The 16,880-nt window shown below is 43.6% G+C and overlaps 1 protein-coding gene across 8 annotated transcripts in view; it reads left to right on the top strand.

Moving 5' to 3' along the window:
* Positions 1–16,880, top strand: part of CCDC93 (CCC complex scaffolding subunit CCDC93) — a 63,205-nt gene that overhangs the window by 2,173 nt on the left and 44,152 nt on the right. For 2 of the 8 annotated variants that reach the window (XM_084808286.1, XM_084808293.1), the window contains exons 2-9: positions 2,604–2,717; positions 4,968–5,019; positions 5,748–5,842; positions 6,844–6,955; positions 9,920–10,018; positions 11,121–11,177; positions 14,555–14,655; positions 15,531–15,548. In XM_084808286.1, the coding sequence (XP_084664412.1) occupies positions 4,972–5,019; positions 5,748–5,842; positions 6,844–6,955; positions 9,920–10,018; positions 11,121–11,177; positions 14,555–14,655; positions 15,531–15,548 (530 nt within the window). In that variant the 5' untranslated portion in view covers positions 2,604–2,717; positions 4,968–4,971. The remainder of the gene's footprint in view (positions 1–2,603; positions 2,718–4,967; positions 5,020–5,747; positions 5,843–6,843; positions 6,956–9,919; positions 10,019–11,120; positions 11,178–14,554; positions 14,656–15,530; positions 15,549–16,880) is intronic. The other 6 variants (XM_084808309.1, XM_084808301.1, XM_084808258.1 and 3 more) reach the window with 3 other exon arrangements.

Genomic DNA, 16,880 nt, shown 5'->3' on the forward strand with positions numbered 1-16,880 from the left:
CGCCCTTGGAGGTTGGAAAAGCAACCTTGGAGGAGGAAAGGAAGGGGTATTCTGGTGGGGAGAGGGGAGGAGACCAGAGAGGCCAGGATATGAGAAATCCTGAGCCTCCTCCAGCCTGCTTCCCTCCCCTCTGAAGCGCATTTGCTAGACGGCCTGAAAAGCCTTTCTAGCGAAAATCGCCAAAGATGGAGAACAAGGAGGTGAAGATCGCCTCTGCTGATCCTCCTGCCCTGCTGGCTTCAGTCCAACAAGGCATAGGGATTCTGGAAGCCCCCAAAGTTTGGAGGCTTCTGAGCCCTGAGGGTGCAATCAGTAGATTGCACCCTTAATATGTTGGTTAAATCTGATAAGATTAGAAGATTGTTGATACTTATTTATTGATTTGATTTGTCCCCCACGTTTCTACCAAGAAAAATGGCACTCAAGGTGGCTTACAATAATAAAGAAAACTTGATTAAAACAATAATAAAACAAATGCATTAAAACACAATTAAAAACGCAACAATAACAATAAAAACAGCATCCAATCCAACAGACCCATATACTTGCCAAAGGCCTGCTTGAATAGAAACGTCTTTGCCTGTTGGTGGAAGGACAGCAGAGAGGGAGCGAACCTTGCCTTCCTCAGCAGGGAGTTCCACAGCCTGGGAGTAGGCACCGAGAAGGCCCTCTTTTGTGTCACCACTAAACGCACCTCTGAAGGCAGCGGTCTCAAAAGCAAGGCCTCCCCCAAGAAACCTGGGCAGCCTCATATGGGAGAAGGCAGTCTTTCAGTTAGCCTGGTCTGAAGTCATATAGGGCATTATAGATCATAACCAGCACTTTGAATTCCATCTGGAAACACGCTGGTAGCCAGTGAAGCTGCTGTAACTGGCCCCAGTCAACGGTCTGGCTGCTGCAGTTTGGACCAGCTGCAGTTTTTGACCAGTTTTCAAAGGCAGCCTCACATAGAGTGCATTACAGTAGTCCAAACGGGACGTAACTAAGGCATGCATGACCATAGCCAGATCAGCCATCTTTAGGATGATGATCACCCACTGTTAGCCTGCTTATGGAGTAAAAAGAGCATTCTGGCCGCTATTATATCATAAGTCATATTAGGAAAAGCAAGTTAATTCTCAATAAAAAGATTAGAAGTTGAGTCAGAGAAAGAGAGAGAGGGAGAGATCCAGTGTGGTATAGCAGTTAGTGTGCCACACTAGGACTGGAGAGACCTGTGTTCGAATGTCCATTGAGCTATAAAGCTCACTGGGTGACCTTGGTCCAGTTGCCATCTCTCATCCTAACCTACCTCACAGGATTATTATGAGGATAAAAGCAGGGGTGGTGGTGGTGGAGGGGGCTGTGCCATACACCTCGTTCCAAGTTTCAAGTCTCAGAAAGCAAGCACCAAAACCACTAAAATGCATGAAATTTCACAAGCAGCACTACTTACTTTTTTTTTTTAAGAATCAAAAAGGTACACTAGTGATTGGTAAAAAGGTACCACAGTGGTGATATTTTTGTAGAATTTTAACAATGGGGCTAAGCTGTAAAACATTTTAAATGCTTTATTTTTAAGGGGACTTGGTTCTGCAGTCTTTATAATAGATGCATGATTTTAAGCCTCTACTCCTTCTGTTGAGGACAATTGGTTTCTTCCATTTCTTGTGGTGTTGGCAAAAATGGATGGAAATTTCAGCAGGTACTAGTGGAAGAAAACACTGTGCAATGCTTGAACAAATCTGATATATAGAACTGATTTGGGGGCACCGTTTGGCCTCCACTGCCTTGTTTTGCATGGTTCTTCTGGTGTATGTGCAGTTAAAATAAAAATACACTGTATTTCTGGTGGAGTAGAACTGGCTATGATAATATTAGACAATATTACGTGATCTAATATGTCTGCTATGAGGAAATGTCTTCCAGCATTTATTAATATTGTGTGCAATTCAGGGGTGGGCGACTTGGTGTCCTCCAGATGTCTTGGCCTGCAGCTCCCCTCAGCCCTAGCCAGCACAGCCAATGGTGAGAGATGATAGGAGTTGTAGGTAGTGGAGGCTGGCGGCTCCAATGCCAGTGGGGCAGGGAATCCACTCTGGGTTTCAGACAGAACCAGTCGGAACTCTAAAAGTTCTAAAGTATCCTGAGAGCCAGTGTGGTGTAGTGGTGAGAGTGTTGGACTGGGAGCCGGGAGATCCAGGTTCTAGTCCCCACTCGGCCATGGAAGCTCACTGGGTGACTATGGGCCTGTCGCAGACTCTCGGCCCAACCTACCTCACAGGGTTGTTGTTGTGAGGATAAAATGGAGAGGAGGAGGATAATGTAAGCTGCCTCGGGTTCCTTGAAAGAGGAAAAAAGGTTGGATATAAATGCGATTAATTAGTTAAAGGAGCAATTGAAGGTGCTTAATCCTGTCCCCAAAATAGGTTCAGCGCCTTGGATAGCTCATTCAAGGTTCTGACTGAAACCCAGAGTTGATTCACTGCCCCACTGACATCGGAGCAACCGGCCTCCACCGGTTGTAGGCCAAAACATTTAGAGGGGTACAAGTTGTCCACCCCTGCTCTAGAAGAATAGTTTTGGATTTTAAAAAAAATGTGGTCATTTGATTACTTTTTTAGGTTGAAACCCGAGAAGATGAAGAGCAAAATATTAAATTGAGTGAAATTTTAGAGCTGCTAGTGGCAGCTGGATACTTCAGGGCAAGAATTAAAGGGCTGTCCCCCTTTGACAAGGTAAGGCTGTAATCATGTATTGCTAATTGTGGTATTGGGCATAAGTGCATGCTTTAATCAGTAAACTAGGGCGCAATCCTATGCATGTTTAGACAGAGAAAAGGCCTACAACTCCCAGCATGCCCCAGCCAGCATGGCTGGCTGGGGCATGCTGGGAGTTGTAGGCCTTTTCTCTGGCTAAACCTGCATAGGATTGCGCCCTTAGTCGACTAAATATTTAGTTGATTCATCAGTAAGGGCCAGTTTTAACTGATGACTGCATGTTAACCAGTAGAGCTGTGGATTAAGAGCACTGTTGTTTCATGTTTGTTCTCTGGAGTGTCAGGGAATGAACAGGGCTGCCCTAGTGTGAGGCAGGGTATGGCAGCCTTCTTGGGTCTGAGGAACCAGTAAAGAGCATTCCATTATATTTTTAGCCCTGTGGCTGGTGGGTGGTAATAGGAAGCCAATTGGATTTTCTGCTTCAGGTATCAAAATGTCCTGGGCTGTCTCTGAAAATATAAAACAAAGTGTTAAAATTGGCCTTTCCTTGTAGCAAAAAGTGGTAGATTTTGTTTGAGAGGCATTAATTATTTCAAAAGGGTACCCAGTATTGAGGTTTAATAATACATGTATGTATTTAAATGTATTTGATTGGTTAACAGTCAGGTGTTTTAAGTAAACATTCTTTAATAGGTGAATGTGGGCAGCTGATAAAACCAATATTTGACAAATGCTAGTTAGGGTTTCTTTCTGTGAATAAGAAAGGGATCCTAGTTAATTATTCAGAGGAATAATGCAGCCTATTTCGTGACTTGTGGCTTTGGTGTACATTGAAGCACACTGATGCACAGCACATGCAGAGCTCCATTTGAAGAGGAGCTCTGTTCTCTTAGTGTTGAGAAATCCTCTTTGTGAGCACTAGATCTTTAGGATGCAACCCTATCAGTTTGCCATCACTAGATGAAAGTCTTCTATTTCAGAGGCTTCTGAGATTCCTGTGCCCTGCCAGGCTGCTGCCAGCAGGGCAGGAGGTGTGACAGAGGTGCCCCTCGCCCTCTGCCATGCCCCCTTTGTGCTCTCCCTGTCCTCATATGCGGTCATGGTACTGACCTTGGTAGAGGACTCACTGTGGAGTTTTCTGTGGCAGCTGGAAGTGGGGCAAGGGTGAAGATCTGTGTGGAGATTTTCACCTCCGAGGTTGTAGCTCTGTCTACGGCCTCAGAGGTGGGACTCCCCAGTATCCTGTGGCCACTCAGTCAATGTCTAGGGGCCACAGGATTGCAGCCTTAATAGAGGAATCTCCCTTCACTCACCCCAATTGGTTCTTTGGACTTCCCAGTTTGTAGTTTTGAGATCCCCTTTCAGAAATCATATTCCCTGTTCTGGAACAAATTTCCTGCTCTTCCTTCCCGTGTTTGTATTCTCTGGGGGTAATGCTGCATGTAGCGGCTGTAACGTGTAGACTCGTCCTCAGTTTCTGGGCAACTCTGTTATTCCACAGGCATAAGAGTGTTTCAGTAGTATATTAGGGAATGAAATGAGGGAATTAAGAAATGAAATTGAAAACTGACTATACTCACTAGGGGGTTTCCAGACAGAGGGCTCCTAGCACTAACCATCAAAAGGCATTGGTGCAGCTATTCTGTGTTTTCTGCCTTTGTGGATTTCTTCTGGTAAGAAAAAAGTCAGAGGAATCAGTGTGAAAACACAGGAAGGCTACGTATAGAAGATGTTATCTGAACCCAGGGAAAATTCCATGAATGCAACAGTGTGATTACACAATGAAAGTCTTGTCTGGAAGTGCCCTAAGCTCCCCGACTATCTCCAGTCCCCTGGAAGAATTCCCCAAACCCCAGTGTTTAGAGGCCTTTCCCCACCTTTTTTTCTGACAATATCTAAATCGTTTTTCGCACATTCATTTGCGAACCCATACAGGGGTATGTGAGATCATGGCTACTGGCTCTGCCCCATGTGCATGTTCAGCAGAACATGTGAAAGAACCTACCTGTGTACAAACTCTGCAGTTTGTTTATCTTATGTTGTACATAAGATAGCCTCTCACTGCGGACACTATAGATTTCCCGTTGTCCACTGAACATGCATTTGGGTGGGGCTAGCAGTCCGAAGTGGGTGCAGTGCTGCTGCCCTCTGTACATGTGTTCAGAGGAATGTAGGAAAAGTACTTTAGCCTTGCCCAAGCCTGTTGAAGTATGGCTGGGGGAATACCTATATCACTGTCTGTGTTGCTCTTTCTCTCCTTCCATTCAGAGAGATGTGGTGGAGATTGCACCAGTTTTTCCAGCCTGTTGCAGCTAGCCAGGCATGTTGCATGGCCTGCTTGGGTCTGAGACTTCTTCGATATGTGAATTGCTGGGAGAGTGAAAGCCTTGTGTGCTGTTGCCAGTAAGGAGGAGTAGAGAGAAGGGGGTAGGAGGATAGAAAAGGCAACAAAAAAGCATGTGTGTGCGTGGGGTGTGGGGAACTTAAAGGAGGAACTTAAGAGATAGGGATGCAGAGATACCTGTGGGTAGGAAACCTAAACAGGAGAGCTAATAGTAGGGATGGGTGTCCAGACATGTGGTGATGCAGAAAGAGAAAAGAGTGCCTGAATTATGGGGTGCTGAGTGCATTATGGAGTGGAGAGAGGAAAAAGAAGGCTTGAAGAGGGGTTTAAAGAGAAGAGTGCCTGCTTTGGTGTACAGAGATAGAAGGGGATTCACAGAAATTAGATTAAAACACACACTGGAACCAGAAATACTTCCCCATGGTTAACCTATTCATTCATTCTTTTCATGTCATTTGTATACTGCCCAATAGCCGAAGCTCTCTACTTATGAAAGACTCTCAAATTGGTAAAAATGGCTTTCAGAATGGTTTGCATTGTGCATCCCTGTGTTAGCATAATGATCATGTGCCTGGAGGAATTAGACTGAAGATGCAGAAATGTAGGGTTTTTAAAAAAATGCTTAAAATAATTCTGTGGATCTTTTTCCACTCTTCCCTCTGACATCTGTTAGTGTTAAAGTGAGTGTTTTTGCCTTGTTCTAGGTGGTTGGCGGCATGACATGGTGTATCACAACGTGCAGTTTTGACATTGATGTTGACTTATTGTTCCAAGAAAACTCGACCATTGGTCAAAAAATGTGAGTTGGCAGGGAAAATGTTGGAAATGTACTTTTTGGAGTTGTGTGATGTCATGTTTGTCAGCAGAACTTTGCAAGAAGTCACCTGAAGTTCTAGAACTATCCTGTCTTAAGAAAGTTCCATCCCAGTCTGTTCTGTCTTCTGCCTCCTGGTCTTCTAAATACCTCCACCCCTCTGCTCCAGTTATAAAACCTCTCCTCATCCTAAGCTTGAAAGTAGCCATGAAACTAAGATGAACTTTTAACTAGCACAGTAAGAATATGTAGAAGCCCACATGTGCCAGATGCTGCCCCATTTCTGTCTTTCTGTCTCTATCTTTGTATATAGGCTTATTAGTTCTGCTTTTGCACATTTTCACCTTTTTGTATAATAAATTGCACATTTATTTAAATTACAACAGTTGGGTGCTTCCTGGCATTTTTAGTGGGGTAAGAGCTTTTTGGCAGTGGAACAGACCCTTCGGGAACCTCATTAGCGGTTTTAAAGCGGGGGCTAGATGGCCACTGATCAGGGGTGCTGTAGCAGTGGATTTCCTGCATCAGCAAGGGGTTGGACTCCATGTACGTCCAAGTAACTCCCTTTCGACTCTGTGGTTTCACCTTGGCAAGCTCAGAATGGATTCCAGAGGGCTCCCATTTGTCTTCCATCCAAGCACTGGATCAAACCCGCTTCGCTTCATGCTTGTCACAGAGTTGAGTGATCCCAGAGCACCGCTGGGAACAATAATTTTAAGACCTTGAATGTTTTCGGGCCATATGCATTCACTAAGAGTTTGCACGCTTCTGTGAAGGTTATCTGCCTACCAGAAGGACTACTTTAAAAAACAGTGGCTCCAGCTCTGCAAAACGTGTTCTTTATCCCAACAGCTTTTATTGCTTCACGTGCTTTCACCTTTTTACCTACTGTTTCATTTTGGCCACTGGAGGGTGCTTTCAGGCTGGTAACTGCTTTGTTTGCGCAATGCGCACACTAACTATTTTCATACCTGACTTGTTTCCAGTGCCTTAACTGAGAAAATTGTATCAGTCTTGCCCAGAATGAAGTGCCCACATCGCCTGGAGCCTCATCAGATACAGGGATTGGACTTTATTCACATATTTCCTGTTGTGCAGGTAGGTGCTCTTTGGGTTTTAAGGATTGCTCCTCTGCTGCCATACCCCAGCTGATGGAAACAAAAGGTGCTATATCGAAAATGAGAGGTACCCATGGTTAATAGTCTCTGGGGAGTGATTCTGTTGTGGAAATAGCCTGGGCAGAAATGAAGTAGGATGTGTTTCCCTGAAGACAAACAAATGCTTCCAAAGATACTTAGGAGTCTACCTCTTTTGTTGCCTTCCAGCATTCAGTTTAAGTAGTTAATCCAAAAACTGAATAGAATGAGATCTCTTGGCACTGTTGCATAGAAAGTGCATTGGAATTGCTGCAGAGGTTTAGATCCCGAACAAGTGATAAGTTAGATGTATCTTCTAAATGTGCTATTTAACTTGAGCCCTCAAATGTTTAGTTAAACATTTCTAGCTCATGTTTTCTTAAAAAAAATAATTCAAGGCATGTAATCTGTTTTTAAAACGTAAATCAATTATCATGATGGCAGTGTGCGTTCAAATTGTCTCCTGATGTCTATGTATGTGGGGACTACTGTATCTTTATAATTCTATGTATGTTAGTTTTTCTGCCCTGTTATTATGTGATGGTATTTAATTGCACAGTTGAGGCTTCAGGCAAGCTGATTTATGCATTACACTGTCTGCATTTCTTTGTGTGGGAAACTCTTTGCTTACAGGAAAAGAGAGTATGGGCTCCCCCCCCCCCCCCCGGTAGCTACCCCAAGTCAGGGTAAAGCATTTGGCTCTCACATCAACACCCCTAGTCAAGAACTGGTTTTTTATTATTATAATTTATAAGGAAATATCAAACGTACTATAAGCAATATAACATTCATACAAAAGACAAGCATCTCCATTATGTAACATTACTGCAAGGTATCATTCTAGACAGGTAGCTAGTATATTATTAAACATCTGAGAAAACAAAACAATGACACAGTTTATCCAGAACTGCTTTTGCCAGATAGCCCCTTTGACAAAGTGGAGAGGGGTTGGTATCACCGCTCGTGGCCCAAGGCAAAGTCTCTTTGCCACACCTCTTTCTCATTCACCCCCTTTGTTCATCTGTGTATTGGCAACTGGGGGAGGGGGATGACCTGACTACACCGACTAGACGGTAGATTTGGCTGGAAATTGCTAGTGGCTGACCTGCAGCTAGATAACATGGTTTAAGATGTTCCTTTTAAGTCACGCTTCCCAAGCCTTGCGTCCTGTATCCTGGGAATGTGTTCATCCTGGTCCTTCGTCGGCATGCTAGGACTTCAGGCAGCCTGGCATGCAAATGACAGATCTGATCTGGGCCTTCACATGGCCATCCTCAACTGCGCAGGTTTTGCTACAGCGTGCGTTGGTTTTGTCTTGGGGACACCGTCAGAGAAAAGCAGGATTCAGAATTCTATACTGCCTAGTCCCCCAAGGTGGGATTGTCCTTCTTAGAATGGATTAACCCATACCAGGCTTCCCCGATGAACTGTCATTCGCCATGCTGGCTGAGGCTGATGGGAGTTGGAAGTCCAGAACATCTGGAGGTCACCAGGCTGGGGACGGCTGTTTCACACTGTCCAGAAGGCAGAGTCAATCGGGACCAAGGTGAACCATGCTGGGTTGCGCCTTCACCTTCCGTATTTGTATCCCAACCGCCAGGGTGACAGATAGGTGGTTTTCCCAATGTTTATCCTCCTAACAGCCCTGTGTGGGAGGTTAGGATAAAAGGGAGTGAATGGGCCAATGCCACACCCTCAGCTTTATGGCTGATCAGAAATTTAAACCCAGGTCTCTCTGGTCTCAGTCCAACCACATGCTCTGCTGTACCGTGCTGACTCTTGACGTGTCATGTTTCAGATGAACATGCCTGTGACAGGGCTGGATGCACCCGATCTTGTCTGATCTCGGAAGCTAAGCAGGGTCAGCCCTGGTTAGTACTTGGATGGGAGACTGCCTGGGAATCAGGCTTCCTGCACTGAGCAGGGGGTTGGACTCGATGGTCTTGTAGGCCCCTTCCAACCCTATGATTCTATGAGTTCAATGAAATAGGTCTGTTGATAGCTGGAGTCCAGATGGGGGTTGGGGAACTCTTTTCAGCCCAAGGGCTGGATTCCATTTTGGAGAAGCTCTTTGGGGCCACATTCTAGTGGTGGGAGGAGCCAGTGGCAAAAGTGGGCAGGGCTGAAAAATCTCCCCTCCCATTCCATTGTTACCACTTTATAGCAGGAAGCATGTCTACTCACAACCAAGAAGGACAGGCCTCCGCAGATCTGCTCTGAAGTAAGCAGGACTGAATCGCTTGGTGGCATTTCAAATACCATCCCAAATAACGTTCTACTAAGAAGACATCTGGACTCTAGATGAACATCTGTTTCACCAGTGTCCAGATATTCCAAAATATCAATGAGATACAGCTCTGATATATTTAGAGAGCAATCCTATGGTCCCTGGGAGAGCTATAGACAGTTTTATGACCTCGGGAGGGGGACTCTTGAGTTTGAATCCCTCTCCCCCATCTCCTCGCAGCTGCCATTGGAAGAACTGCACCAGCTGCTTCCCAAAGTTGCAAATGTGGCCTTGGAGGGAGGGAAAAGGAGTCATTCTGGTGGGCGGAGAGGCGAGAGGAAAACCCAGGATACAAGAAATGCCATGGTCTCTCCAGCCCTGGCCCACTCCCTGCCAGCGTGCCATCTCTAAAGGCCTGGCTAGAGGATAATTTTGTAAAACGAGGACAGAGAACTGAAAATTGCCAGTTGCTCTTCCCGCCCTCCCAGCAGCCCTATGGCAGGGCATTGGATGCTCAGAAGCCTCTGAGATTGGAAGCTTCCTTCTAAACATATTCTTTTATAGCAGTGGTTAGTTTTTCTTTTTAAAATGTCTTTTTCAATAGATGTAATATATCTAATTCCTGTGTGCATCTGCAGTGTGTTGCTTTGATGCCAATAATTCCCTTCTTTTTCTTTTGTTTTCCCGTTTTGTTCCCAGTGGCTGGTAAAACGTGCAATAGAAACCCGGGAAGAAATGGGAGATTATATTCGCTCATATTCCATATCTCAGTTTCAAAAGACACACAGGCTACCTGAGGTAACTGTTTGGCTACATCTTCTGCCATTGAAAGCTAGAGACGAGGCTGATTCTCTTAAGCATCTCTAAATTGGATGGGATTGGTGCAAGCCCGCATCAGTTGATTAGGCTCATAGGTTTTAGGACGTACACAGATGGATAATTCTTTATAAGCTGTTATTGGAGCAGAAGATTTTTGTGGAGTAATTCAGTAAAGTGGAGGAATTTGTGGGGCAATTCAGTACATTCTTTAACTATTCAATGTCCAGTTGTGTATATCACGAGGGTGGATGAATTTTGCAGTGCATCTAAGTGCGTAGGATGATCTGGGATTGAAGGTTTTTTAAGGCAACACTGTTGAGTACTGACTGAGATGGGAGTAACTTTTTTCCTTTAAGATTGTTTTTGTGGGCAATACAGTGCCCACCTTTTTCTAGGGCAGAAGGTGTAGTATCCAAAGAAGGGAAGGAATGTTTTTCTATGATTAAAAGGCCATTGGCTGTTGATAATGCATATCTTAAAATCATATCTGCCCACTGGAATAAGATGGTTCAGATTTAAGATCTGTGTTTCAGGGGTTATTCAAATTTTTAGAAGTGCTTGGATGAACACAATTAAGTCAGATGTATCCCCCTGTGTCTAATTGTGCCCTCCACTGTTTGTGCAGCTGTAAGCTAGACAGCATCGTTCTGTGAGTAAATTAGAAGTGATAACTGTAGTCTGAAATTCTTACTTCCTGTTGGACCAAGTACCTTCTGATGGTTTTCTGTGAGCCCTGTTTATCTAGTGTAGAAAGCAAACATTGACAGCACAATCCTATACATGTCTACTCAGAGGCAAGTCCCATGAGGTTCAGCCGGGCTTACACTCAACTGTGAAGGACTGAAGCCTCTGTGTGAGTATATAGAATTGACACATGCTCACTCTCTGTATATCTGAGCATCACAGCTAAGGCCATGTTGGCCTATCAGCTGACAGATCTTGGTTAGCACTGTTCAGGTTCAATCTCTGACTCTCTCTCTCTCTCTCTCTCTCTCTCTCTATATATATATATATATATATATATATGTGTGTGTGTGTGTGTGTGTTGCTGCTGCTTAAAGTTACCTTAATTGTTTTGCAGGATGATGACTTCATGCAAAGAAAAGAGAAGGCTGTCAAAGCAGTTAGTGAGATCTCTGTAAGTACAACATACAGTGATGTGGGTTTTCTGGAAGATTTCCCCCCCAAATGCTCTAAATTGATCAAAATCTGATTTAGTCTGTTTAGATTATGTGTGCCTTTAGTTTTAATGTATCCCTCCTGTTCATTCCCCCCCACACACACATACACACACACACTTTAGAGATAAATAGACTATGTGTGTGTGATATATCAAGCTTTCTGTTTCCTAGGAACAGTAACTCTTTTCAGGTGAGTTACAACTCTGAAACTGCCCAGTTTCACTGGCATTGTATCCGTTATGTCCCAGTTCATTTTATGAAAGACTGCATTTTTTGGAAATGTCTTTTTTGCCCGGTTGGTGGAAAATTTTCGATCCCACATCATTGGCAAAGTTGTGGAATGAGGAAGAGTATCCCAGCACTCATTAGCAGTAATTAAAATACAGCCTTCTAATGAGTACTCCTCCTAGGTTAGAGCAAAAGGCAGCCTCATTTAAATGTTGTGTGCAATATATTGATTTGAGGCAGAAGTTAGACAATTTTTTGGGCATTTAAGGCCATACGGCTGCAATCCTATACCCACTTACCTGGGAGTAAGCCCTATTGAACTCAATGGGACTTAGTTCTGAGTAGATATGTACAGGATTGCACTGTAAGGCTGCAATCCTAAACACTTATTATGGAGCAGATGCCATTGAACAGAGCAGGACTTACTTTTGAGTAGAAACATGGCATTCTAACTGTGTGGGAGGATTAGCAAACTACCTCTTTGGAAGCTTACCTTGGACTAAGTCCCATTGAAGACGCTGGGGCTTACGTCTTGAGTATGACTGCAAAAATGTTTACTTTCAAGAATCTGTATTTACATCTGGATGATCTGAAGCAAAAAGCATACTGTATTCTTAGATAATGACACATGTCATAGCAGGCATAATCATAGAGGCATTCCCTTCAGTGTGACAGGAGAAAGGGGGGATACCTCTTTTAAGGTGGGAATCATTGGTAGAGACCAGTCCCTGCATGCAGAAGGTCCCGGTTCAGTCACTGGCATCTCCAAGTAGGGCAGGGAAAGACCTCTGTGTTGAAACCCAGGAGAATCTAAGAACATAAGCAGAGCCATGCTGGAACAGACCAAGGCTCCATATCTAGTCCAGTGTTCTGTTCACTCAGTGGCCAACAAGCTGCCCACAGGAAAGCCACAAGCAGGACACGAGTGCAACAGCACCCTCCCACCCATGTTCCCTAGCAACTGGTGTACATAGGCTCACTGCCTCTGGTACTGGAGGTAGCACACAGCCTATAGGAGAGTTGCTGCTGGTCAGTGTAGACAGTACAAAGTTAGATGAACCGATGGTTTGACTTGGCTTCTTTGTTCCTAAGTTGGTGCTTGGCATCTGTAGGGTTTTTTAAAGTATTTGTATTAAAATGTGTTTTTAAAAAATCTGGTAAATTGAATTCCCATTGTACTGATTCCTTAAATTCTAGCTAAATGTATTTCACTTCTTGTCTCTTTGTATTTTTCCCTCTGGCCTCTGTTTGTATGAAGCGATGTCAGTTTAAAATACCACATAAAATAGAACACTCTGCTTCTGTGAACTTGGAAATGCAGAATTTTGAATGGCTTTTGCATCTCAACTGATATGCTATTGTTTTAAAAGATTTCCCACTTGTGAAACTGCCAACATTGATCAAAACCTTTTTTTAAAAAAAAAGCAGCAGGGGGAGGTAAAAAGCTCTTGACATATCTTCTTCAGGCAGCGTCAGCGGAGCAGAGAAGCCAAGTTGTGGGAACAATGATCTCGTTCGTCATTGTATCTCGGAGAAAGTAAACTGCCTTTGTCATGTGTCTGGAAGAAAGTGTGGAATGTCACTGGAAGGAATTCAGATGCTGTTGTTCTACAGTCATCTTAGTTACAAAGAGTGTCTGGTGTTGATGGTGTTTTTTCTTGTAGCACTGTACAAGAACTGTTGGCTGTATGGAAATGGGTTTTTTCAAGGAGCTACTTGAATTCATTCTTATAACTTTTTTTAGCATCTCTCCTCTCCCACACCAAACCCCATGGTCACTTTGGATCATGCAGCTGTGTCCTGTGCATGTTGTCATCAGACTAATGATGACTGCCAGTGTTGTTGTAAGCTGAGGCAAAGCAGCCTTTCCTTCAGTAAAAAAGGGAATGGATGGCTAGGAAGATACAGGGATGCTGAATAATTGCACAGGGAAAGATTAGTTCTCTGTCTGGGGTCCCTAAGCCAGAGCCCTTCAAAGAATGTGGGGTTGCAACAGTAAAGTGCAGAGGACTGGGCAATTCCAGGAGCTATGCTGTTGTGTGGTGATGCAAGCTATAATCCGAAAATGAAGTAGATGCATAGGATTCAGGTATTGGACACACTGGGTCCAATCTGAGTATTTTGCCTTGAATTTAAATAAATTTAAATTTAAATCCCAGCTTTTTTCTATTGCTTTTGATAGTTATGATACGCTAGAAGCATTTTTCTTCATTCTCCCACCCCAATTATGCTAAAATCAATTTTCCTTTCTTGTGTGACTGGCCAAAGCAGCCATGATTAAGTGGCTGGTAATTGAGCATAATTATTCAATAAGAAGCTAGAAGTAAAATTAATGAGCACTTAATTTCAGTGACTCAAAATTAAGACTTATCTGTTTAATTAAGCAAGGTTCATTGTTTTTTTTTTTTTTTCCTTTTCGTTCTTTTTAAATCACCAGCATTTTTTTCTTATTTTTTTCAGAGGTCTTGCAGGTATCTCTGAGATCAGGTTGAATAAATTCTGGAGTAACCGTTTTTGTTTGTTTAACTGTAAAGTCTATGTGAAAGGTACAGAAGTCTCAATCAGTAGTCAAACAATCAAGGTGATGTTTGTATTGGCACTAACTAGCACCAACCAGCTGTGTAGCATCAACACAGAGATTCATCAGCTTCTGCATTTCCATCATCTGGTGTATCCCATCTAAGGGTGGTGTCCAAGTACCTTCTTCTGCCGATGGAACTGCTTCCATTAAGTGGAGTGGGTAGGGGTGATCCCTGCTGCACATTCAAAACCTGCTCTGGAAGGTTGAAGAAACTTCCAATAGATTTTGTGGGAGGAGATGAGGGGAAACTCCCATTACAGGAGTGGACATCCGCTCACTCAGAGTCAGATTTTGCCCACAAGCTTTAAGTTGTTAGTCACCTTGGGGGTTGGCTATAATGAGCCACAACACCCCTGGGAAGGTCCAAAGGTTTTGGTGCAGAAAGGGTGTTGAGACTGAGTTGTTATTTTATTGATTGATTTTGATTTGTGTTCCACCTTTCTTCCAAAAATGGCACTCAGTGGGACTCTCGGTCCCTTATGACATTTGAAGTTTAAAGTATTATGTTCATTTGTTGTCTTTCAGGAGGTCTACAAGCCACAAAGGAAATATCAACGGCGAGCGGGAGCAGAAAAGTTAGTAGATGAGGAGTCTAAGGTTCATGCCACACTTTTGGAATATGGCAGGTAAACGAATGTGAAGACCAGTGCCTTTTAGATTGTGTTCTGGAGAACCCTGGGATTCCTCAGAGGTTTACTGTGGATTCCGTAGTGACTGAGAAGATCATTAATGACAGACAAGCTCTGAAAGACCACTTGCCCTGCACGACTGACCTCCCCTGTTCCATGTGCAGCCACAGGAGAGAGCTGGATGTGTGTGTTTTGGTTGCACGCACATGGGGTGATGGTGAGCCAAAGAGGCTTGAGTGCTGCTCTACATAAAATATGTTGCCCTCAAGGACATGCCCTAGAATTTTCTGCAATACATACATCGGAGTTCCTCAGCCATCGAGTTGAAGACCTGGGTTGCATGTCATGGCAGCAAATCTTGGGTTATTTAATAACAAACCATGGGTTACCCGCTAAACAACTCGAAGCTAAACAACCTATTGGTTAGGGTTTGCACCTCAGGCTGATAACCTCCAAATGCGGCAGTTGGAGGTTGTTTGCAGTATGCGGAAGTGGCTTGTTGTTGCGGCAAATTGTCCAAATGTTTTCCTTGCTAATTCCAATTTTCTGCAAGAAATGTAGCATTGTGTCGAAGGCCAAGAAATTAATTTGGCAAGTATTTTTAGTGTCTTTGATTTTTTTTTCATTCTTTCCTTGAGAAACTATCAATATTTTGTCTTAGGGTGCAATCCTATGCATGTTTAGAGAGAGAGAGAGAGAAAGTCTTATAATTTCTATCCCCCAGCCAGTATGGCAGGCTGTAGCATGCTGGGATTTGTAGAACTTTTTTCTGTCTAAACGTTCATAGGATTGCATGCTTAATAGCTTTTCCGCTGTAGTCTTCTTAGTCATATTTTCAACTTCATCTTTTTTTTTGTTATCCCTTCCTTTAGTTTCACTGATAATTTATTGTGAGTATTTTTTCTGTGTGTGCGTGTGTGTTTTTCTTTAAGTTGGCTCTGGCACTTGAGTTTTGCATTTTTTTCTTGTTGACACATCTTCATGTTTGGTATTTAATAGTGCTATTAAATGAAAGTTCATGGTGATCCAGTTTTGCAGTGTGAAAGTTGCTATGGGAGGTGGGGCAAAGAGTGCAAAAAATTCCAACTTCTACATCTATTGGGGGGTGGCGGCGGAGAGTCATTTCACAACTGTTCCCCTTATATGTTGCTGCATCACATAGTAAATGCGCTGCTATCGTGGAGCCAAAGTTATTTGTCTTCACTATGTGGCTTTGTCAGTAAAGGCAAACAAACCTGCATGGCTTTCATGCTGAAGCTCCTGGTCATGCCAAAATGTGTATTCAGAAGTAAATCAGAATGAACACATCCAAATAGTCAACTGCACTTACATTCGCATTCAAGTGCACATCTGGGCTGACAGTATGACACCCTTTCCCCTCAGTTTACCTTGCCCATAATACTAATGCAAGCTGTTAATTGAGCTTGACAGGCTGGAATGCTGGGCCAAACCCAACAAGATGAAATTCAACATATAAATGTGCAGCCCTAAATTTGTGTACAAAGAATCAAAGGCACAAGTTTGGGATGGGGAGACTTGACAAGGCAGCAGTACATGTGAAAAGAAGGATCTAGGTCTCTTAGTTGATCCTACGCTGAGCATGAGCCAGAAGTGTGATGAGACTGCCTTGTTAAAACCATGGTTTGTCATGATGGCAGAACCCAGACCCATGGCTTATCCCTGGCTTGTTTGCACTGCTGTCTGCCCTGAAAGAGAGCAGCTTGAAAATGAAACTGCTCTGAAGGCTGGCAAAATGGGTAGGAGAGAAACAAGCCAGAAATATGGAAAACAGCCCGCTTTGTTTGCTCACCTACAATGCAATTCATGGTTAAAGCAGCAAACCATGGTTAACATAAACCATGGCTTAGAGATATGTGCAAACGCAGCCACTGAACTGTGGAAGTTATGTCAACCTGTTTCCGTCATGTTTCCTCCACCCCGCCCCCATGCATTCTGTCAGTGTCATTGCTGCCATGTTAGTTTTGTCTTTGGTATTTGTGTATGTGCTGCGACTGTGGAACACACAGCACAGAAAGAGACAACAGGAGCTGCTTATGAAATGAGGATAATTTTATCTTAACAGATATTATAGAAATAGAGACCTGGGAAACTGCCTTGTACCAGATCAGACCTTTGGGCCGGCTACCTCAGTATTCTCTATGGTGACTGAATATAAGAGCGATGCTGGGTCTGACCAAAAGCTTATCCAGCCTAACACTGTG

Source organism: Heloderma suspectum, chromosome 1, assembly GCF_057233095.1.
Source record: "Heloderma suspectum isolate Gila_16-S chromosome 1, 16-S_ref, whole genome shotgun sequence".
Taxonomy (NCBI): Eukaryota; Metazoa; Chordata; class Lepidosauria; order Squamata; family Helodermatidae; genus Heloderma; species Heloderma suspectum.